The sequence below is a fragment of the Malus domestica genome, chromosome 08, assembly GCF_042453785.1.
Source record: "Malus domestica chromosome 08, GDT2T_hap1".
Lineage (NCBI taxonomy): Eukaryota > Viridiplantae > Streptophyta > Magnoliopsida > Rosales > Rosaceae > Malus > Malus domestica.
The window spans coordinates 24,865,602-24,888,458 of record NC_091668.1 but is presented as its reverse complement, the minus strand read 5'-3'; the positions used below and the strand labels follow the sequence as shown (position 1 = coordinate 24,888,458).

The 22,857-nt window shown below is 36.9% G+C and overlaps 3 protein-coding genes across 6 annotated transcripts; all 3 read left to right on the top strand.

Moving 5' to 3' along the window:
* On the top strand, positions 1 to 2,780 carry LOC103410911 (beta carbonic anhydrase 5, chloroplastic-like). Of its 4 annotated transcripts, none has more exons than XM_008349565.4 (10): positions 1 to 122; positions 212 to 342; positions 451 to 503; positions 660 to 821; positions 913 to 961; positions 1,072 to 1,185; positions 1,283 to 1,336; positions 1,677 to 1,759; positions 1,848 to 1,950; positions 2,209 to 2,780. In XM_008349565.4, exons 1-10 carry the CDS (start codon positions 86 to 88, stop codon positions 2,407 to 2,409), a joined length of 987 nt encoding a protein of 328 aa, XP_008347787.1. In that variant the 5' UTR covers positions 1 to 85; the 3' UTR covers positions 2,410 to 2,780. The 4 variants fall into 4 exon arrangements, with proteins under 4 accessions (XP_008347787.1, XP_070683389.1, XP_008347786.1 ...); XM_070827288.1 differs by having other exon boundaries at positions 2,204 to 2,780; XM_008349564.4 differs by having other exon boundaries at positions 1,845 to 1,950.
* A 2,677-nt stretch (positions 2,781 to 5,457) lies between these two features.
* Positions 5,458 to 12,445, top strand: LOC103441664 (AP-4 complex subunit mu). Its single transcript, XM_029107203.2, has 13 exons — positions 5,458 to 5,660; positions 6,173 to 6,267; positions 6,375 to 6,578; positions 7,537 to 7,653; positions 7,773 to 7,901; positions 8,919 to 9,045; positions 9,451 to 9,554; positions 9,669 to 9,773; positions 10,004 to 10,098; positions 10,802 to 10,889; positions 11,010 to 11,070; positions 11,183 to 11,256; positions 12,079 to 12,445. The coding sequence occupies exons 1-13, from the start codon at positions 5,603 to 5,605 to the stop codon at positions 12,175 to 12,177; spliced, it is 1,356 nt and encodes a 451-aa protein (XP_028963036.2). The 5' UTR covers positions 5,458 to 5,602; the 3' UTR covers positions 12,178 to 12,445.
* Positions 12,446 to 20,955: 8,510 nt separating this feature from the next.
* Positions 20,956 to 22,626, top strand: LOC103441663 (AT-hook motif nuclear-localized protein 28-like). Its single transcript, XM_008380355.4, has one exon. It carries the CDS (start codon positions 21,475 to 21,477, stop codon positions 22,441 to 22,443), a length of 969 nt encoding a protein of 322 aa, XP_008378577.1. The 5' UTR covers positions 20,956 to 21,474; the 3' UTR covers positions 22,444 to 22,626.
* The last annotated feature ends 231 nt before the right edge of the window (positions 22,627 to 22,857 follow it).

Sequence of the window (22,857 nt, the reverse complement as noted above, 5' to 3'; positions counted from 1 at the left end):
CACGTTTATTTATTTATTTATTTATCAAATAAATCGTTTCTTGAAATACTTGTTTGCCAAACTCATCTTTTGGAGCTTCCAACAAATGCTGAAGGCGGGAAGAGAGATGGTGTGGCCAATCCGTAAGTTTCATCATCTCAACCAGCTTCACCTGTTTATTTCATTGGTCTCTGTTTGGCTGCAAATAATTCTTTTCTCTCAATTAACACAGCCTCAAAATTCGCTCGTTGGATGATTCCAGCACTGGTTTGTAGAGACTCGTTTGGCTGCTGCTCACTCTTTTCTGGTTTAACCAATTCCTCTCTAGCTCAAATTCACAGAAAATCATCTTTTCCAAACAAGGTCCTACTTTCAGCCTCTCATGAATCATGCATTCATCCCTTTTGTCAAAAATGTATTCCTTACTGATCGTACCAGATTTTGTTACATGAATTTATGAAAATTTCTTAGACAAATTCTGCACAAGTTGAAGGCATCCCTGTCGAATTTCCGCCTTCGATCAAGTAAGCATAAAAATATTAATGAACATTGATCATCTGATCCCCTTGACTTGCAGTCCAAACTCTGTACTGTAATTTTTTATGTTTTAGACCTAAAATTGTGCCACTAAGAGCTTCCCACTATAAGTGCTATATACAATGAGCTTTCTCCATTTGTAGAAACAACCCAGTTCTAAGGCCGGAGGCATCAAATGATTCCGAGGATCTTGCTCGTGAATGTACAAAATTTAAAGTAGAAAATGTATCGAAAGCCAAGGATGGGATGGACTCGTTTGTAGCGATGAAAGAGAGGTTTCTGAGTTTTAAAAAGCAAAAATTTTTGTAAGTAGCAGTTAAAAGTGTTTACACAAGTTGCTTGCATATACACATTGGTGGTGGTCTGTAACTGTAAGGTAAATATAATATTGAACAGGAAAGAGTCAGAGCATTTCCAAACCCTAGCTCAAGTACAAGCACCCAAGGTAATTATATTCTCTTAATCTTGTTTATTATACACATTCTGCTTTTGTTTGATTATTTACAAGGGAATTGGGATATTTCCATATATAAACTTAAAATTGTTCGAAAACAGTTCATGGTGATTGCTTGTGCAGACTCTAGGGTTTGTCCCTCTAATATCCTAGGGTTTCAACCAGGGGAAGCTTTCATGGTTAGAAATGTAGCAAACCTTGTCCCCCCATTTGAGGTATTTGGCTTATCTTTTCGTCTGTCCTTTTATATTATCTCGAATCTAAACACATACACAATCGAATTCTTCGGATCAACCTTGGTCTCTTTTGCAGTATGGAACATCAGAAACTAATGCCGCCCTTGAGTTTGCAGTAAATACTCTTCAAGTAGGTCGTCTTGCTCTCTCTAGTCCCTCCATCTATGTATATTTATATCTTGACCATGGTTTATTACAAGTCGTATGAAGGGAGATTCGTCAATCCAAGATGTTCTTTCCAAAAACTGAAATTTTTCTTAATTTCGTCTAAACACGTTATCGTATCTTCTAAAAGGAAAGGCCAAAAATTGTTCGTTTCTATACCAAATTACCGATAAATTTGCAAATAGGTTTGGGAGCGAAACAAGGGTTAAAAATTAGTGACCCCCATTCCACTTCTTGCATCTTCTCACACGAGTACTTTTCTGTTTACTTTCCTTGAGAAGAAAATTGTTTGTGGCTGACTTCAGGTTGAGAATATATTAGTCATTGGCCACAGTAGCTGTGCAGGAATTCAGACCCTATTGAGAATGCAAGATGACGGTGATTCGAGGCTCGTTAACAATTCATTTCTATCTTTTGTTTTCATTCAGTTCATGAATTCCCTCTAAATATTCTTTGTGTGATTTTGCTTTCAGTAGCTTTACTCAAAGTTGGGTTAACAACGCGAAAATCGCCAAACTAAGAACAAAATCTATTGCACAGCACCTCAGCTTTGAACAACAGTGTAGGCACTGTGAGAAGGTTATACTCAATTTTCCTCATCCTACTCTTCTTAAGCTTGTTTGTTTGTGATTAATTTCTAAAATATCTCCGAAATGATCGAAAACAGATTGTTCGTAACTCATGGTGATATGATAAAACAGATACTTAATTGTCTTGTGCAAACGAATGGAAGTGACTGATTACGATTTGTTAAACGTAACAATGATAAAAGAATACAGATCAAGCCTCTAAAATGTGATCATTCTTGAGGTATAATAAGTTTTCGTTCTAGTGCAGGAATCGATCAATCGTTCATTGTTGAATCTTCGGACGTACCCATGGATAGAAAACAAAGCAAAGAAAGAGTTGATCTGTCTACATGGAGGATATTACGATTTTTCGAGTTGTACATTTGAGAAATGGAGCCTTGATATAAATGGCAGCAGCAGCTTTGTAGGAGGCAGATACTTGATCAAAGATGAAGCACTTTGGCGCTGAATTTCTTGGTTCTTCCATTGAAAGAATGTTCATTCTCCGCATTGTAAATGCTAGGCTAGGTGGGCTTCAACTTTGAAGGCGTACACAAGCAACAAGAAAAACTTATTCATATTCCACATTGTCCCCTAAAGTTATCTTATTTCATTTTTTGTCCCTTTATAATGATATTCTAATGCACCTTAGCTTTGAACAACAGTGCAGACACTGAGTTTTTCAAGTAAGATTTTATCAAGACAACTACTATTAATTGTGTGGTTATTCACTTGGAGGCATTATGTAATAGCTTAATATTGTAGTTTTTTATTGGAAAAACCCTAAGCCTATAAATAGGCTATCTAATGAGAATAATACTGTCTTATTTTCTCCATCAACTGCCCTTTTGTTTTTCTTTTATCTCTGTCTAATTTATTTTATTTTCAATACAAAAACATCATTACCAAGAACAAATTTATTGTTTTTCTCAATTTTTTTAACAAATGATATTGTCCACACTAAGGAGGAGATGGTGGACTTAGCCTTACAATGAACTAGCAATGATGTGGTTTGAATTCACCTTTGACGAAAATCGAATCGAAGATCTCTCACTTACAAGTGAAGAACAATATCACTATACCGTAGTAATAAGTGACTTTATTTTTCTCAATTTTAGATATTGGTACATGTTTTCAATGTTATATTTCTTACAATAAAATCATTCTTGAATTAGACTACAGACATATTCTTTAATAATAATAATAATAATTTTAAAGTGCACCTAGTCAGATGGGAGACATAAACCTAATCCTCATAATACAAGAAAAAAAGATAAAAAAAAAGAAGGAATTGTTATTGGCACTCCAAAAATCTCATTCTATGCTCCAAACTTTCTATATTTAGAAAGAAAAATACACTTGTGAGGAGTGTAGAATGAGATTTTTGGAGTGCCAATAACACTTCCAAAAAATACATGAAAAGAAAGGGACACATAAACCTTACCCTTCTAGAAACAAAAACAACAAAGATACAAGGAAAAGAGGGGGAATGAAACCTAACCCCTCTAAAGCCGAACCTAAAGGTCTAAATTTGCAAAATAGAACAAGCTACATCATGAGGTTAAGAAAAAAAACAAGAAAGTGAGACAAACATGTATGTCGAGATGCACATTAATTTGAGAAGCGGAAGTTAGGCAAGCCAACATTGTCTGAAAACAAAGCAACACGAACCATCATTGGAGGATAATCATGTCATACCAAAGTTGGAGAAAACAAGCTCATATTAGTAAAATTGTCTGCAACTATATTGCCTTCCCGATATATGTGAAAGACATAGAAAGTCACCTTCCGAATATGGTTCAAACAAATAGACCATTGCATACAAAGAGACCAAGGATGATCAAAATCAGGCGAGTGGAGGGCAAAATATAACACTAGAAGAGTCACTTTCTAGCCAAAGAAAATGTCAACCCCATTGATACGCAAACTCTATACCAATAATAACTGCTGATAATTTTGTAAAAAAAAAAAAAGAATTGCAATGACCAATCTCTTGGCAGAAACCACCAAGAGATTGATCGTGGCAATCATGAAAAACTCCCCCACAAGCAACAGGACCAGGATTTCCTTTAGACAAACCATTTGTATTAAGTTTAAGCAAAGGAAACCAAAGAGAAGTCCAAAGCATAGGAATAATAGTTGGCACTTTGCGAGAGATAGGTGGGATCCCCAAAGAAGACATGATACGAGCATCAAAACCCTGAAAATAACCAAGAATAAACTTCCCACCATAAACGATCACATAATTGATAAATATGCAATGACGATGAAAATAGATTGGGTGACCCTCGAAAATAAACTTATTTTGAGCTTTCCAAATAGCCGAAAAGTCTAAAGACCCGCAAAAATCCAGAGATTGTGCAACTGTTGAGAAAAGGGCTTACATACGTAGGCATCCAAAAAAACAGCCACGAAATCTGAAAAAGGCAAAGAGGTACCAAATTGACATGCTAACCACCTCCAAAGCTGCCTAGATATTCGAAACTCGAAAAAAAAAAGATGAAAAGTATATTCCTCAAAGCTATGACATAAGCAACAAATGGATGCCAGAGAAATACCGCATTATTGTATTGCACCTTCGGTAGGAAATTTGTCATGAAAAAGCCCCCAAGCCAAAATAGATAGTCAAGGTGGGATAAAATGTCACCAAATAACTTTGGCCCAACCACAATCGCTATGTTTTTTCCGAATAACATGATAACCAGAAGAAAATGAAAATTTCCCAGTCGATGAAGGCTCCCAGATTAATTTGTCATTCTCTACCTTTAAGGGCAAAGGTAAACGAAGAATCTATTGGACTACAGAAGGGAATAAATCTCCAAAATAATTTGGTAAAGACCATCTTTAAGCTTCAATAGCATTTGAAACCCGAGGAAGAACTATGGGTGAAATGACCAAAGATAATGAAGGGTCAATAATCGGGCCATCCAACAATTTGTCGAACCAAATAGAGACTGACATTCCATCGCCAATAATCCAACAACTAGTATTATTCAGAATAGGCAAAGCCCGCTTCAAACCATGCCACACTGAAGACCGTAAATATACATCTTGTTTTTTGTAGGGCACAAGAGGAAAACGCTGACGAGCGAAAGAACCACACAAAGAAGATTGTAAAGCATCACAGCCAAAACTATGCAAAGCCGTGAAGTTTAAAGCAGCCAAATCATAGATTAAAAATTTATTGGTCATTTTTATTTTTTGCAAACAATTATTCAAAATCATTTTGTGAACCGACTAGTACTACATTTTAGTAGTAATCCTTTTGATATGGATGATGATAATGTATTATATTTTTATTGGATTAAATACGTATTGTGTGACGTACCTCAATCCACCTCCCGTATCAAGGTATCCTCTTGATATTAAAGCACGCCTCGAGGCCTCATATTAGTAGGGTAGGTGCATGGTAACCATAATGGTTCTACTCAGATTAAAACCCAAAACAAAAGGGGAAAAAAATCATTTGCTAATTAAAACTGTAAAACTGAATAGGCCTCCACAAAATTAAGAGAAAGTGAATGAAAGTAAAACTTGATTTAAGTCGAGTAAAGACGGGTCTAAATAAAACAAAGAAAATGCAATCGGGGGACTTCATAAGCTGAGCTTTGAGGAACTCCCGCATTGCGGACACACACAGAAGACGGAAAGCAAGGGCAGCCATGATCTCGCAGTTCTTCCTGCTCTCGCAGCGTGGCGACAATATCGTCTTCCGCGACTGTCAGTCTCTCTCTCTCCCCCCCCCCCCCCCCCCCCTGCTCTCTCTCTGCTGATCCAATCTCTTATTCCTTATTAATTTCACACGCTCAGATTTTAACTTCCGATCTGAATTGTTCAGCAACTCAGTTGTTGTGTAGTTCAATCTTCGTTTAGATCAATTGTTGCTTATACTATTTGAAATTATCTCTAAAATAGTTTTTTGGTAGAGATCTCCAAGAACAGTTATTAATTCAGCTCTAATCTCTAGTGGGTGTTTCCTAGATCGTACATGCATACCATAGTTTTTCCCAATTAATTTTCGTTCATGAATAAGCAATTTGAGCTCGATTTTGAAGAAGTTAGTACTATTATGACCTTTTCGGAAATGGGTATGGTGAGAAATAGAGAAACAAGTGCAAGTGAACAATTTTTTTTGTTCTACAAGAAAGGATGAATAAGCATTCGGGAGATCTGTTCTTATTGGATTTAGTGCTGAAGGATGGTGTATTTGATGCGTGATTTTGTTCATGCAGATCGCGGTGAAGTGCCAAAAGGAAGCGCGGAGATATTTTTCCGGAAAGTGAAGTTTTGGAAAGAAGATGGGCAAGAGGAAGCACCCCCTGTCTTTGTAGGTATTATCTTACTGAGGAATGTTTGGCAGTGTCAACTATTTTCATTTGATTCAGTCTGCATATACGGTATCTTATGCTGACTTTTTCTGTACTCAATCAATAGAACGTGGATGGTGTCAACTACTTTCATGTGAAGGTTGTTGGACTATTGTTTGTCGCAACCACAAGAGCTAATGTATCACCATCTCTTGTCTTGGAACTTCTACAAAGAATTGCCCGTGTCATCAAAGATTATGTTGGGGTTCTCAATGAAGATTCTATAAGGAAGAATTTTGTGCTTGTGTACGAGTTGCTTGATGAAGTCATTGTAAGCTCCTCTTGTTTTTCTTAACTTATTTGGTTGTATCTTTCCTGAGCGTAATGAATTCATGCTTCTTATCATCGTAATGTGCTAAGATAGTTTCTCTATTTGATTGAAAATTTAAAATGTGATTTGCTAGTTACCCTTTTTCAGTAAATCTCGAATTGATGTTATCTTGTTGATCATTTTGTAACTATTTCTTGTCCCTGATGATTGCTCCCCCTCGTTTGTGTTTTATTCTTACAGTTATTTAAATGACTAGCTCTTTTAAAGGACAGCTTTAATTAGTATTTTTTTTCAACCAGAGTTTAGATATTAACTGGATTATTTGAATCGGCAAAAGTAATGCTGAATGCATCTTTCTCCTCAATGGTGTGTTGTCCAGCAGTGTATTATTTGTAAATAGTGCTAAGGATTTACAAGCCCAGCTGGAGTTGGGCAATTCCAGCTTCTTGTGATGCTTTGCTGTTCGAAAGTTAAAGTTTTGGGAGGGGGGAAAAGGGTTTGGTGCTAGGAAGTTATGTTGTGTTGGCAATAATTTGCGTTGTTTGGATGGAGATGAACAAGAGAATTTTCAAGGGTGCTAGGGAAAGGATATGGTTCATTAGTGAGATGAAGTTTGAGTTTGGACTTCCTTGTGAGCTTCGGTTTCTTTAGAATTTAAGGACTGGTTTTCATGCTATTTATTTTGACTGTACTGCTGTTTTAAATAGTTTTTTTTTTAATTTGTTTTCAACTGGTTTTCCTTTTTGATATACATTTTGATGGGTGGCATTTAGCGAAGAACTCCTTGTCCCGTGTTGCAAATTTCATTTTTATCCAATAAAAGTTTGTGTTTCATATTGAAACTATATATATGTTGATAAACTTGATATGTGCATTTATGTGAAAAATACATTGTGATATATTTGATCCATGGAAATTATTAACTTGCTTGTGACTTGATTTTGTATATTCATTACAGGATTTTGGCTTTGTGCAAACAACATCAACTGAATTGTTGAAGTCTTATATATTTAATGAGCCAATTGTTCTTGAATCTGCGCGTTTATCATCTGTTGGCCCTACTGGCCTTTTTATGGTATGGTGTTATCTATCTATTACGAATTTCAGAAAATTAATGGAACTTAGGTGGAATATCATTTCTATTGTTGTCTTATCGGCATTTTAGTTATTGATTCCCAAAATCGATGCATGCAGCAAGGGACAAAGAGAATGCCTGGAACAGCTGTCACAAAATCAGTTGTTGCAAATGAGCCTGGTGGTAGGAAGAGGGAGGAAATTTTTGTGGATATAATCGAGAAGATTAGTGTGACTTTCAGCTCTAGTGTGAGTATATTTTTCTTACTATTAGATTTAACCACTTTTTCCTCACTGTTATACGGGCATTAAAATATAACAACAATAGTACAGACACAATAATAAGTTATAGTTTCTAACAAGCAAAATTTGATGCCAATCTTACCCAAGTGTTATCATGAACTTCTTGGGTTTGATATAGAAATCTTGCACTCCCATCTCTTTTGATATCATATTGGTATGTTCAGTGGTTCTTATGAATGAGGTGACACCGTGACAGCGTCTCTATGGCACCTGAAATTCAGCTTATGTGGTTCTTTATAATTAATTTTTATATCATGCACAATAGGGGGTTGATTATGAAGAGATTAGGTGTCCAGCAGTAGCTAATTTTAGGATTTTTCGACCTTTCTGAAGGGTTATTTGAAGGATTAGAATTGTGGATGAACATAGAGGTTTTAGGGTTTCAAATGAATGCTAAGGCCTCCTTTGGTATAATGGATTTGATTGGAAGGGACAACTCTCTAAATTCAAGGTATTTTGAAGGCAATGGAGAATGATTCTTCATTTTGAGGGGATTAGAAAAGGATTAGGTATGAAGAAAACTTCTCCCTTCTAAATCCTACCATTTTGGGGAGAATTGGAATGGATAACTTTTCTTCTTGAGTAATCCATCTCCTACCACCAAGTTGATCACAAATATTATTTCTTCTTTCAGCATACCTTGAAAATAATTGCCTTTTCCATTCCACTCCAATCCTTCATACCAAATGAGGCCAAAAATTCTTGTAAGTCATCTTGAACACTTGTGTCTAACCCAAAAACTCCTTTGAGGTTCTAGCGCTCGTAACTTTAGCCTCAAAATTTTAGAATGGATAAAATGCATGTAGTACATAAACTTTACTGCAATGCACATTCTTTTGACTTAATTCTTGACTTCTCCCAAACTTAACTACATTTATTCAATATATGTGGAAACAGTAATATAGTCAATTAGCTCTGCAGTGCTAGTCTATTCTTATCAGGTAATCTTATGTTGCTATACAGGGGTACATATTGACTTCTGAGATTGATGGAACCATTCAAATGAAAAGCTATCTCTCTGGAAATCCAGAAATCCGATTAGCCCTCAATGAGGATCTGGGCATAGGAAGAGGTGGAGGGTCGGGCTATGGTACTTATCTGACATGCCACCGGATTGTTATGTTTTACAAGTTCACAACTATCTTTTGAAAATAAATCTTTTCATATTATGGTGTCATGGAGTTGTTTGTGGTATTATGGTCAAGTGGATGATCTAATTTTAAGATTTGTAGTTTTATGTTCCCTAGAAAATATCTAGTTTTTGGATTAATAAACTAAAATTTTGAGGTCAGAACTGTTAGATACATGCAGTATGTCCTCTCTTCTAAAGAAAGTCCCTGTTTCTTTTTCATGTTTTCAACCGTATGATATTAGTGCCTACAATCATCAACTACAATGCCTCAATATAGCTTTAATTCGTTCACTAAATGCCAAGTTATTTTGTCAAGCTTGTATCTTGTCCTTTCACAATCTCAAATACTGCTTTCTCTTGCAGACTATAGGAGTTCATTTGGATCAGGAGCGGTGGTACTTGATGATTGCAATTTTCATGAATCTGTACGTCTTGATAATTTTGAAGTAGACAAAACTCTGACCCTGGTAAGTGAAAATGAGTCAGATCAGATTATTCTTTTTTCAATTTAAATGATACTCAAGTAATTTGATTTCTTTTGTTGAAATGATTAAATGGCTGCCCTGTGGTACTAATTTTAGGTGCCCCCTGACGGTGAATTTCCTGTCATGAACTACCGTATGACTCAGGAGTTCAAGCCCCCTTTTCGTATTAATGCGTTGATTGAAGAAGCAGGAGCTCATAAGGTGATCGCTGTTTCATAAATTTTATTCAATGTTTTAAGATTGTGAAATTAACTAAAAAAAAAATTATTTAGGAAGATAAAGAATCAGATTTTGAACAAGAGAATGAGGCATTTGGCGTACACTATGATGCCAACTTTGTATAATTCATATCATTTAAAGATCACGTAGTTGAGGTAGAAAATTATCATGTAGTTATGGTAGAAAATTACAGTTTGGAATTGCCATTGTAGGCTGAAGTGATTCTGAAAATATATGCCGAGTTCCCCTCGAACATTACTTCCAACACAGTTGCTATACAAATGCCGCTACCTAAATATACTATCAGGTAACTGTTCACTTAATTTTCTATTGCTAAGAGAATATTTTGTATTGTTCCATGTCATCCTTGTAACAATTGATATAGTGAAAGGGCAACGTTTTTGCATGTCTATTAATTGATGATCAATTTCCATATAAGATTTTCTGGGTACTTTAATTTGCCATTGTTTTTAATTTGTCATTGTTCTTGGTTCTAAAGTTTGTTCAAAATACAAATGTCGGTCTCAATATGATAGAAAACTTTGTTCTCTTGGGTTTCATTTTAACAAGTCTTGCTAGGATTTTTTTTTTTTACCCCTTTCTCACAGTACATTGGAGGGGAGAGGAAAGAGGAGAAGGGTGAGTTTTGTTTGCTGGGTAGGGTACCCATGACTATCATTCTCTTACAATAATTGCAGACATAAAAAATAAGCAAAAAGGGTGGTAACTAGAAAGACTGATTAGACTTCAGCAGGTTATTGTGAACTTGTAAAGGCTAGCAGTTATTAAAACCAACTAAAATATACAGCAAAACATGGTGGTTGTCTTTGAGTAATTACAAAGACATTCTATAAATAAGAGGACCTTTAACTTCCAGTGTATGAAAAAGGTGCAGACAAGGCTTCATAGTATTCACATGAGGAGTCAAACTGGCGGACCTTGCTAAAAATTGCATTATAGTGTCTATATGTACTAACCACTGCTTAAACAATTAATATATGTTACTTCAGAGCCAGTTTTGAGTTGGAACCAGGAGCAGTTGGACAAACAACAGACTTCAAGGATACCAATAAGAGACTTGAGTGGGGATTAAAGAAGGCAAGAATTTCTCATCCATGATCTCATTTGTTCACGTTATTGAGTTTTGAGTAGTGTTTTTAGCAGTGTTAAACTTTGTCCCATTATTGCATATGCTATATTGACAAGTTCAAACAACAGATTGTCGGTGGATCTGAACATACGCTACGTGCCAGACTCACATTTTCCCCTGAAGTACATGGTATGACCTTCATTGATTGGGTTTAGTATCTCCTTGATTGCTTTCAAAATGATGCATATTTAATGTTAATCTCATTATATATACATATTCATGTGTCACATGCTCAATGCAGGAAACATAACAAAAGAATCTGGTCCAGTTAGCATGACATTTACAATACCTATGTATAATTCTTCAAGACTTCAGGTAAGCCATTGTCATTACTTTCATTCTTACCTCGTTAAAACCATGCAATGGATGTTGATTATATGGTAAAATACTCATCATGGATCATGTTAAATCCTTTCTTTTCATGCTGTTGCTGATTTGTGTGTACATGAAAGGGACATTATGGGTCGAATATGTGAGTTAAATGTGGCTCCAGATTTTGTATCCCTATCCCAACTAAATCTCGACTATGGCAAGGCCTTGAGTCCTTGGCATAGTATAAAACGAGTTTCTTTTCTAAATCTTCTACTGAGGATTGGTTTTTCGAATGGAGCTATAAAGATGGATCATTTTTTTAAAAACCCCTAGGTTACAATGTCATTTCTGATGAAGCATATGCATTGGGCAATAAAAGAGGTCAGCTTTGTTTGTGTGCGATAAAAATGTTCCCAACGACTTGTTTGAGACTGATATGTATAGCCTTAGTGATTCTTCCGGGCCAGGGAGGCATCAGCCCTGGTGCCTCAGAGTGGTTGTCATTAATTTGTCTAATACCTAGCTCTCATCCTATACAAAGCTCTTCATCCTCTGTTGTCTTGCACAGTGGGGCGAATGGATTTTCCCTGCTAAGTATGCCTGAGATGCAGAGTTATCACTACCTTTTAACATTACTGGCCCCCGCCATTTTAACAACGCTGTCCCCCCGGTCTTTTGCAGCTTTTAAATAGAGCATAAAAAAATAATAAGGCCATTTTATAGGGGATGTGTCGACAGTACATCAACATGATGGCTAAACTCTGTTATTTATCTCCACTTTTTGCCAATGAATATGCTGAGTTAAATGTTTTTTCTCTGATGCAGGTAAAGTACTTGCAGATAGCAAAGAAATCTGGGACTTATAATCCATATCGGTGGGTAAGATATGTTACTCTCGCCAATTCATACGTTGCTCGGATATGATATGAGGAAGCCTCATCTGTTATGCCATTTCGCGGTGGAGGAATTGGATTTGGAAGGCAAACGGTTCTAGCTGTTGTAGGATGTCTAATGAAACCCTCTCTCTATTCTTTTTTCGGTGGGTTCGGATTTCAGTGATTTCATTTCTCGACGAACATTTAGGTTGTTTGTATCACTGAATTTTTTGAGCTGGACTATTCATTCATTGAATTGCTCCTTCCTTGTGTATTGGCTGTTTATTAACTATACAAATGCACTCAAATTGCAACCAGTAAGAGTTTTTGTTACTTTCGATTTATTTTTCCCCGGGTCGGAGTATGTCGTTTTGAAGAAAATTCTGCCCACAACATTCGGGAGTGATGACAGTGTAAGTTTCATATGAACTTCTGCCGTATCTGTCTGTTATATGCACCAACCTCCAGTTTGCTTAACAACCCAAAACAAAAACAGTCGACGGTGGATAAACAGCAGTGCTTTTGTTTTCATCTGATATTTTATCGAAATGTTGAACTTGTAGCCGTAAAATGTACACGTGACGGTGTTACAGTAGGCTGTCGCAGCAATATTTGTTGAGTAGTGCTATTCACAAATCTATTTTACTTCTCTTACATCCTTCTCAATTTCGGCCGTTTGATCTAGTAAATTGAAGTAAATTGAAGAAGATCAACAGATGAAAACTAACAAAACTGTCTTATTTATTTCCCTGCACAGATGAACAGTTATACCGTGAACCCACCAACCCATGGCTGTATATTCAACATGCCACTGTAGATAATTTAGCCCATGGTTGACAGAGTTTTTGTTTTTAGTTTTTAGTTTTCATCTTTTGTGTTAGTTGTAGTGGGGAAAATATATGAGGAGAAAGACATATGGAATATGGAATGAGTTTACTGCTACCGTGGTGTCCCATTTCAAAAAACAATGATATATGTACGTTTTTCAACATATGACATTATATTGTTAAATCGGGATACCACGTGGTAGTGAACTCGTTCCATGTAAGTTGCTCTCGTAGGCGAGAGATGTAGAAGAGTTGAAGAATTGTGGGAGAGGTGTGTTTGGGCTAGCAATGAAAATAAGGCTTGTTTAGGGCCCAATTATTTCCATTTCTTCTTAAGAATACGAGTTGAGCTTCGTTGTGCCAATTTACAGCCAATCTATGAAAGCAAAAAACAAACAAGGTTCCTCTTGTCACCCAATGTAAGTCATAGGAGAGCTCATAAAAAGGATCTTCAACTCTCTCAACAAATTGAGACGTTGAGAGAGCCATCGATCTACTTATGGCGCAATTGTTTGGTTTAGAAGTTAATTAAACGCGCAACATATATCAGCACTCACTCTCTCTGTATGTTGGCAGCATCCAACACTGGCATGCTCACATACACCTTTCTCTTGTGGCTCCCCTTGTCATTGAGAGAAAAGAATCACTTGGGGTTTTATAAAGGTGATTTGATCAAGATTTTCTATAACCAACAAGATTTCAAAGAATTGTACGAGGAGAACTTTGACGCCACTAGAACTGTGCATGTAAGAGAAAATCTCTCATGTGCCTAGGACTGTAGGCGGTAAATACGGGAATCCATCATTCCTAACAACTATAAAAAGTTATGTAATTATTCATGTAACCTTAAAGAAAAAGCAAAGAAACTATGATTTAAAAGGAAAACTAATGAAAAATACTTGATAACTTTGAGTTTTAACAACAAAATAAAAAGTAAAATGAATAGTACCATGATTGATTTTTTAGTGTAAAAATGTGGTTTTTCTTTAAAGTGAACAATACTGGAAGCTTTTCGTTAAAGTTTCCTAATTTAAAAGGGTTAATTTCTTTTAATTCATTCAATCTGATAGCTGAAAATTGAAAAATTCCATAAAATATAAATGAGTGTGTCGATAACACCGAATTAACTTAGAATTTGGCGGGTGCAATTAACTTGTTTTAACAGTGATGGATTAGATGCTTGCAACTCTTCTAAATTTTACTTTTGCTTTTTAACTAAAGGCAAGTAACCTACGTCAGGCAGCCCCCACTTTAACCTTTATGACCCTTTAAAATTCGACTCTTTTCCAAAGTAAAACTCATTGGGACAAGGATTATTTCTCTTTTTTATGTTTTTTCTTTTTCTGTTTGATCGTTCAAGATTTTATCTTTGTAGAGAGAGAATCATAAAAAACTGTGAGAGCAGGGGAGAGAACGGAGAGAAAAAGGGAGAACAGAGAATTAGGTAGGATAGGACAGGATAGCTTTCTAGGAAGAGTCATCTTTTGAAATCTTTACGTTTGATTTAAGTTGTAGTCTTTTAGCTTGAAAAAAAAAACAACGGAAATATTCTTACCCGCTAACTTGGACCGACTTTAATCTAGTAAATAATGTTTGCTACAATAGGACAATGTCACTATCGTGATCATCATGTATTCAATAATGTTTTTAAGAGTGCCAACGAGGACTTGTTGAGTTGCTAAATATCGTTTTCTTTGTTAGATTAAAGTCTATATTCGAATTTCATTATCAATAATGGGCTAACAATAATATGGTTCGAAGTCGCCTTTCGCGATAATCGAACTTAAGACTAAGGGGGTGGAGGAGTAAGCTAAGTCCCATAATGAGTTAACAATAATGTGGTTCAAATTCGCATTTTGCGAGAATCGAACCTAAGACCTCTCACTTACCAATGAATAAGAATATCACTAGACCGGAGTACTAAGTGGCCAGACTTATAATGCCTTAGGATAGGGTAGCCTCCCCTCCCCTAATTTTTTTGAAAAAAAAAAATAATATTCATAAGAGTGAGAGGTCTTAGGTTTAATTTTTATCAAAGAAAAATTTGAACCACATTACTGCTAACCTACTATGAGGCTTAGCCCACTCCTCCACCCATTTTAATGTAAATAATAATGTTTGTTAAAAATAAGAGTGATGGCATAACATACCCTTCTATTCTTGTGATGAATTATTTGAGAGGGATTGTAAGGTTATCTCCAACCGAAAGCTGACCAGAAGGCTCGTTTTAGCCCTCTAGCTCTCTAAGATATTAATATTTTAATAAACAGTACAGTGCCATATTTGCCTCCATCTCCAACCGAGGGTCAAAGGGCCATAGGGCTCGTTTTAACCTTGTCACAAAAAACTGTCTCCAACGGAGGGCCAATGGGCCATAAAGTCAAACATAATTTATTATTTATCAACTACAACTTAAATTCAAATCCAACGGCTAAGTGACGTCAGCTAGCAGTTGGATTTGAATTTTTTTTTGCTATAAATATGGTGGATATTGGGCTATAATTCACACAACTTTGAATTCAATATCTTTCAATTCAAGTTTGCAATGAATTCCAACTTTGGATCCTTTTCGGATTCCAACTGGGGATCCTCATCCAATTCCAAATTGGAAGAAAAATGGGCCCAAATGAGACAAGAAGATGAGGAGTCTGATGAAGAAGTTCAAGTAAGGCACAACAAACAAAATAGAAGTTATAGAAAAAAAAAATAGAAGTTACAGGAAAAAAAATTGTCTAACAAAAAAATTAAATAAAAAAAACTATAAAAAAAAATTCAAAAATAACAGCTAGCTGATGTCAGCTAATCGTTACATTTGAAATTTGGCCTAGAATTCTTGTCGGATATAACCGATAAGAATATATTTATATTAAATATATTCTTGTCAAATATAACCGACATGAATATATTTATATTTATATTAAATATATTCATGTCGGTTATATCCGACAGGAATGTTAGGCCATCTCCAACCGATGGCTGGCCAGATGGCTCGTTTTAGCCCTCTGGCCCTCCAAGATTCTCCAAGATATTAATATTTTAATGAACAGTACAGGGCCATATTTGCCTCCGTCTCCAACCGAGGGCCAGAGGGCCAGAGGGCTCGTTTTAGCCATGTCACAAAAAACCGTCTCCAACCGAGGGCCAAAGGGCCATAGGGCCAAACATAATTTATTATTTAAAAACTACAATTTAATGTTGTATAAATGACCTAGGAAGTTATACGAAAAAAATAGAATTGAAAAAAAATATGAAACAAATTTTGTGAAATAGAAGTTATAGGAAAAAAAATATGAAACAAAATTTGATTCATATGAAAAGGAAAAAAAAAGGGAAAAAAAGAAGTTTAAATTCATTAAAAAGGGAAAAAAAGAAGTTTAAATTCATTAAAAAAAAAAGAAGTTTAAATTCATTAAAAAAAAAAAAAAAGAGGCCTAATAATCCAACGGCTACTAGCCGTTATATTCAAAAGCATTTCAAACTATTAGTGTCGGTTATAACCGACACTAATAGTAGAACTATTAAAAAAAAAGAATACCTTTAATACTGTCGGTTATAACCGACAGCAATAGGAAATCATTAAAAAAAAAAATTGCCAGCCAGGGGCTGGCTGGCTGGCCGAAAGCAGCCAGCCCTCCAGCCCTCAAGCCCTCTCCGATCCCGTGGGGCCCTCCCAGATTCCAGAGCCCTCTGGCCTAGCCCTCGGTTGGAGACGGTTTTAGGGCTATTTTCGGCCCTCTGTCCCTCTGGACCCTTCGGTTGGAGATGGCCTTAGAATTTATGGCCCAGCCTGGGGCTGGCTGGCTGGCTGGATTAGGCCAGCCGGTTGGCCCTTTGGCCCTTTTAGATTTCGTGGGGCCCACAAGCCCTCTGGCCTAGCCCTCGATTAGAGACAGTTTTCGAACTATTTTGGCCATCTGGATCATTCGATTGGAGATGACCTAACGAATTAGTTGAGATGGTGGTTATTAATAATATATAGTCTGCAGAGTCTAGAGTTGATCCCAAGGTTTGAGAGACAACGATGAACATTTTAGCAAATCACATAATTAAAGAAGTTTTGTTTTGATTATCTTGGGCTGTGATTTTTTTATTTCTTTCTATAAACTTATAAGTGGGAGGAAAATATTAACATTTAAAATATCAAGGGTGAGATGAATAGGTTCGATTTGAAAATCACTCTTTTAGCTTCATTTTGGGTTACCACTCAAGAACATTGTAACGAATTTAATTTTTCCTGTAAAACAATGTAGAGTTATGTAAATAACTTGCAGCTTAGTTGGCTACGCATGCAGTTTCCCTTCTCCCAATATTGCTTGCAAAACGAAACAATACATAAAGAGTTGCAAATGAGTTGGAATCTTTTCTTAAGTTAAAAAATCAGGGATCGATCTAAGTGACTGTCTCGTTGGAGCCAAAGCTTGTACACAGTTAAGGGTTTATAAAGACGACAAAAGTACAAATTAAATGGCTAGTTTCAATGTACCTGGCTTCTTTTGGCTGCAACTGGCGATCGAAGAGACTAAACTCTTATCAATTCAAGCAGTCAACGTAAACAATTGAACAATCCAAAAGGATGCCAGTTGAATTCAAATCCTCATCAACTAGTACTCTAGTAGTACAAACAACTGTTTCTATTGACCCAAAAAACATCATCTTCTTCTGACTCTGAAGGATGTCGTGCAATGGATGTTCAGCGTGTGGTATGGTGATATGTAGCAAGTTGGATTTTTTTTCTTTTCTTTTTTTGTCTGAATCCTTGTATTCCTAAAATATTAGGAGAGCCCGATTGCACATCAAGATTCAGACCGTGGCTGCCAAAAACGACCTACGTCTTACTCTGCTCAGAGCAATTGAAAAAGGAGCCATGCCATCAATAAAACATCACCTCCCTCCCTCCCTCCCTCCGTCCGGGCGCGTCCCAAAGTACATGAGTCAAGAAAACCCAATTAATTATTAGAACGGTTACAATTCTCTAACGAAGAAATTAAGAGAGAATTTGGAGGTTTCTCGAACTAAGTCTTAAGTGTTGATAGACATCCCAAATTGAGCCAAAAGATGTGACACTCAGCTTGTTGTTGGATGTAGTGAAAAAGTGGTAGAATTAAAATGCACCACTAAAACCCATTCTAATAAAAACGAAAAGTAAGGCTAAGAGAGAGATTATATACGATGAAAAGCACATTGTACTAAAATTATAACATCGTTATTTTTTCATATTATAACACGTAGATTATAATACAACATGTTCTTTGAATATTTTTTAAGAATTTGGAATGAATAGTAATATACAGTGACATATTCACTGTGTTTAGTTGTTTATAATCATGTGTATAAACTACAACCTAGATCTTTCTATTTTTCTGAATATTGTTTGTTTAAAAACCAAATTAAGGTTTGAAGTTGGGCTTCTTTTGTTGACAAATTCTAAACAAAAACGGAAAAGGAAATTAAAAACCAAAGATGGCAGTAGTGTTGCTTTAGTTTGAGTCCATGGTGAGCACTGAGCATGCCAAATAGCAATGGCAGCTGGTGTGTATATGTAAAAGCTTGTGAGCAAAGTAATGCCATTGGTATATGTTTGTCGGTTGTCGGCATGTGCAACTACTGCATGCCGATACGGATGCTCTTCTAAAATGGTGCACCGACTTGCAAGTTTAGCAGCAAATCTTTGTCGTCTGAACCACACCGCAACTCCCCAACCCCCACTATCCAGCAAACAAGCAAATAAATTAAAGAAAAAGGTATGCTGGTCGCTGGTTGTCGTAGGGAACAACTTATATAGTACGACACCGTTATAGTGTTATTATGTGTCAATAATACAAAGACATGATAAGAGAGGAATTAACATATATCTTTGTATCACATGTTTCGGCATAAAATATTACCATGACGGTATATATTTGCCGGTTCTTCGTCCGAGCGCCCTGAATGAATAAGAAATGGACAACATAGGTAAGGTAATCAATGACTCTTATTCAACCGAGTTGAAGCTAGCAACTTGTCGATTGTGTAAGAGGTTGGTAAGAGCTGGGGTAAATGCCTTCTTAGCAATGGATTCAACTCCTGTTGATAAAAAAATTACAAATCATTTTCTTGTTGCGTGAGCGGTCTAAAACAAGATTTAAGTTTTATATAAGCAAAATAATGTCAATAGAGAGATGGTGTTAGATATTAAACCTTGATGGCGATCGACACGAGAATGTTCTCCACATTCTATACATTTTTCTTCTAAACAAGATTTAAGTTTCATATAAGCAAAATAATGTCAATAGAGAGATGGTGTTAGATATTAAACCTTGATGGCGATGGACACGAGAATGTTCTCCACATTCTATACATTTTTCTTCCAAAGAAAATAAATACAAGTATTTAATTAAGCAAAATATCCAATAATTCGGAAGACAACTAATTTATATTCCAAAATAGGATAGGAAGGACAAGTCTTGGCCCATGACAGAGGCGGTGTGGTCGAATTAATTTGTTGGTTTGCTTATACATTCGAATTGTTTTTAAAATTGGACAAAAAAGTAAAACCAATCTTTTCTGATTTGGGAAAGTGACAAATCCAAAGTTCCAATTTGATCAATGCTTAAAGCATGCTTCCATCCCTTTGAAGCTCCAATTTAGCACATGAACTTTGAGTCTCATGTCATATCTTTCTTAATTTCAATCTTTGTGTGCTTTAGGGTGAAGAAATCTTCGAGTTAAAGTAAGTGAATTGAGAGAGATTTAAAACGTGTCATTCTAGAAAGATTTTTTTTAATAAACAATATTATCTACACTGTGTTAGAAGGAATTTTTGAGTTCATAGGGCAACTTTCTAATATGATGGAGTCTCGTTGTTTTGCGAAATTAGTCAAATAGATCACTTGTTTGGTCGACTTCACCCAATATGTTACCCTATGATGGTGGATTATTTTTTCTTGTTTATTTCTATTTGTACATGGCCATGTATCATGTTATATGGTTACCTTGTGTGTGTCTATTTCACACCACGATCTCTACAACTATGTGTCAAGCCATCTCCGGCCCAAAGTTGTATGCCATTTTTATCCCGCAAAGTTCGTCTCAAGTAGAGGGGTATATCCTAGTCAACAATGGGGCTCAAGCTATCCTAGTAGACAGAGGATGACTATAAGTAGCCTTCTCGTTAGATTTCTTATTTAACAAAGGTTTTTGTAGAGGTTCCGTTCGGCTTCTTGTATCTTCCTACACTCTAAATACAATAACTATTAGGGAATTGTTATTAGCACTCTAAAAATTTCATTTTACACTGCAAACTTTCTATATTATGAAAGAAAAATACACTTATGAGGAGTGTAGAATAAGATTTTTTGGAGTGCTAATAATACTTCTTTTAACTATTATTGTATAACCTTGTACCAGTAGAGATGGAAAAGATATAGTTGAGGTTAAATGTAAAAAATAATATTTAAAAAAATTGAATCGCAATCCGCTGTATTTTTTATTCTTAAACTGCTCATGACCTCATGTCATGGTGATGAATCATATGTTAATCTTTTTTGATAAATAAAAAAATTTAAAATCAAATATGCACTACTATACGTTATACCGTATAAAGTTCATATCTCTTTTCACATGGTAAATTATGTCTTATCTTTCATTATATAGTAATATTTTAAAGAAAAAAAATATACGAATTTTGTTTAATTAAGTTTGTTGTTTTTGTTATTTAATCTGATTTTCAAAAGATAACGAATAATAGTCAGTCTTTTGAAAATTACTGAGCGTGAGAGAAACAACCTAGTAGGAAGTTGGCTAATGCTAATTGTAACTAGAGAGAGAGAGCAAGGAAAGAAATTGAAAGGCATCCCCCATTGCCCAAAACCATAAGCATCAACGCCAGTCGCTTTCAATCCGTTCGGTCCGGAAGGAAGGCCCTCAAACACTCCTCTCTCTCTCTCTCTCTCTCTCTCTCTCTCTCTCTCTCTCTAACTTTGAACAAAAGAATGGTAAGGCGGTGCCAGACACCTTGAGCTAAACCAATACCCATTCGCTTTTCATTTTCCTCAATGACTGCTCTCTCTCTCTCTCTCTCTCTCTCTCTCTCATATGTGTGATGTGTGGACCCTACCCAAACAGCGGCGCCATTGGTCTTTACTTGGTTTCCAAGCTCACCCACCACCCCCGCCCTCCTTCTCTCTCTCTCTCCTCTCTCTCTCTCCTCTCTCTCTCTCTCTCTAGTCTCTACAGTCTGCTCTGCATGCCATATCATATCATAACATTTCATCCTCATCCCATATATTTATTATAAATAAATCCAAATACCACCTCTCCCCATCTCTCTTCCACTTCCTCCTCCTCCTGCCCCCCTCCCTCCCCATCAACTTCGTAACCCCTAAATCCTCCCTCTCCTTCCCCTTTATTTAATTCATTTCTCTCCCTAAAAACCCACCAATCACTTTACCAACCTCAGTTCAGCAGCTAGAGTTATATTTAAATAAAAACCCAATAAATCCCAAAAATAAAAAAGAAAGAGGGAAGAAGGATAAACAAATATGAGAGGTGAGTATGTTGACAGCAAGAGTGACTCCCAAAACATCTTCTCCAAGCTTCACCACCCAAACCAACAAAACCCCCACCACCACAACTTACACCACCACCCCCACCAATTCTCCAGCCCCTTCCAAGTCATCCCCCACCGCGAATCCCAAACCTCCGAAGAAGAAGACACCAGCCGAACCAGCAGCGGCACAGCCACCGTCACCACCACCAACCCATCTCCCCACAATCCCCACCCCAACTCCTCCTCCGACCCCAACAACATCAACAACCCATCTGCCGATGGCGCCACCATTGAAGTCATCCGACGGCCCCGAGGCCGCCCACCTGGCTCCAAAAACAAACCCAAGCCCCCCGTCATCATAACTCGCGACTCTGAGCCTCCAATGAGCCCCTACATTCTCGAAGTGCACTCCGGAAACGACGTGGTCGAAGCTGTCTCCCGCTTCTGCTCTCGCAAAAACATTGGGCTCTGCGTTCTCACCGGCTCCGGAACCGTGGCCAACGTCACCCTTCGCCAGCCGTCAACTACGCCCGGCGCTACGGTAACTTTTCACGGCCGTTTCGACATCCTCTCCATATCCGCTACTTTCCTCTCCCAATCGTTGCCGTCTTGCCCCGTCTCCAACCCCAGCGGCTTCACCATCTCTCTGGCGGGCCCGCAGGGCCAGATCGTCGGGGGCCTCGTGGCCGGAGCCCTAATAGCCGCAGGAACCGTTTACCTAGTCGCCGCGTCGTTTAGCAATCCTTCTTACCATCGGCTCCCCGTGGAAGACGAGGTGGTGAGGAACTCGGTTGTGGGTGAGGGTCATTCGCCGCAGGTTTCTGGGGGTGCAGCGGACAGTGGGGGACACGCGCCACAGCCGTCACAAACGTGTGGGATGACCATGTACAGCGGTCACTTGCCTACTGATGTAATATGGGCTCCAACTGCAAGGCAACCACCACCTCCACCGCCTTACTGAAAACCTTGATGTCTCTCTTTTTCTCCTTTTTTGTATTCTGTCTCTAGTTACTGTGAATTAAGAAACTAGAAGCTACTTTTATTGTTTTTTTGTACTTTTGGGTACTTTACATTTTAAATTTCTTGTTTAATTTCTATGTGAATTACCGTTGCTATTCTATGTGATATTGGTTGTGTCTTTTCATGCAGGATTTTAATGTGAAGTTAGAATTTAGAAAGCTGTTTTTCCTATTAATTAATTATCATTTGGTACTCTTATTTTGTCACTCGTTTATAATAGGAATAGTTAAGGAGCTGTTATTGACATTGAAAATTAGTAATTGTTCGCGCTTCTCTCCTAATTTGAAACGTGAAACCGGAAGCATGATTATTTTAAAAGTGTTAATTACAGTTATTTATAACTATTTTAGAGTGC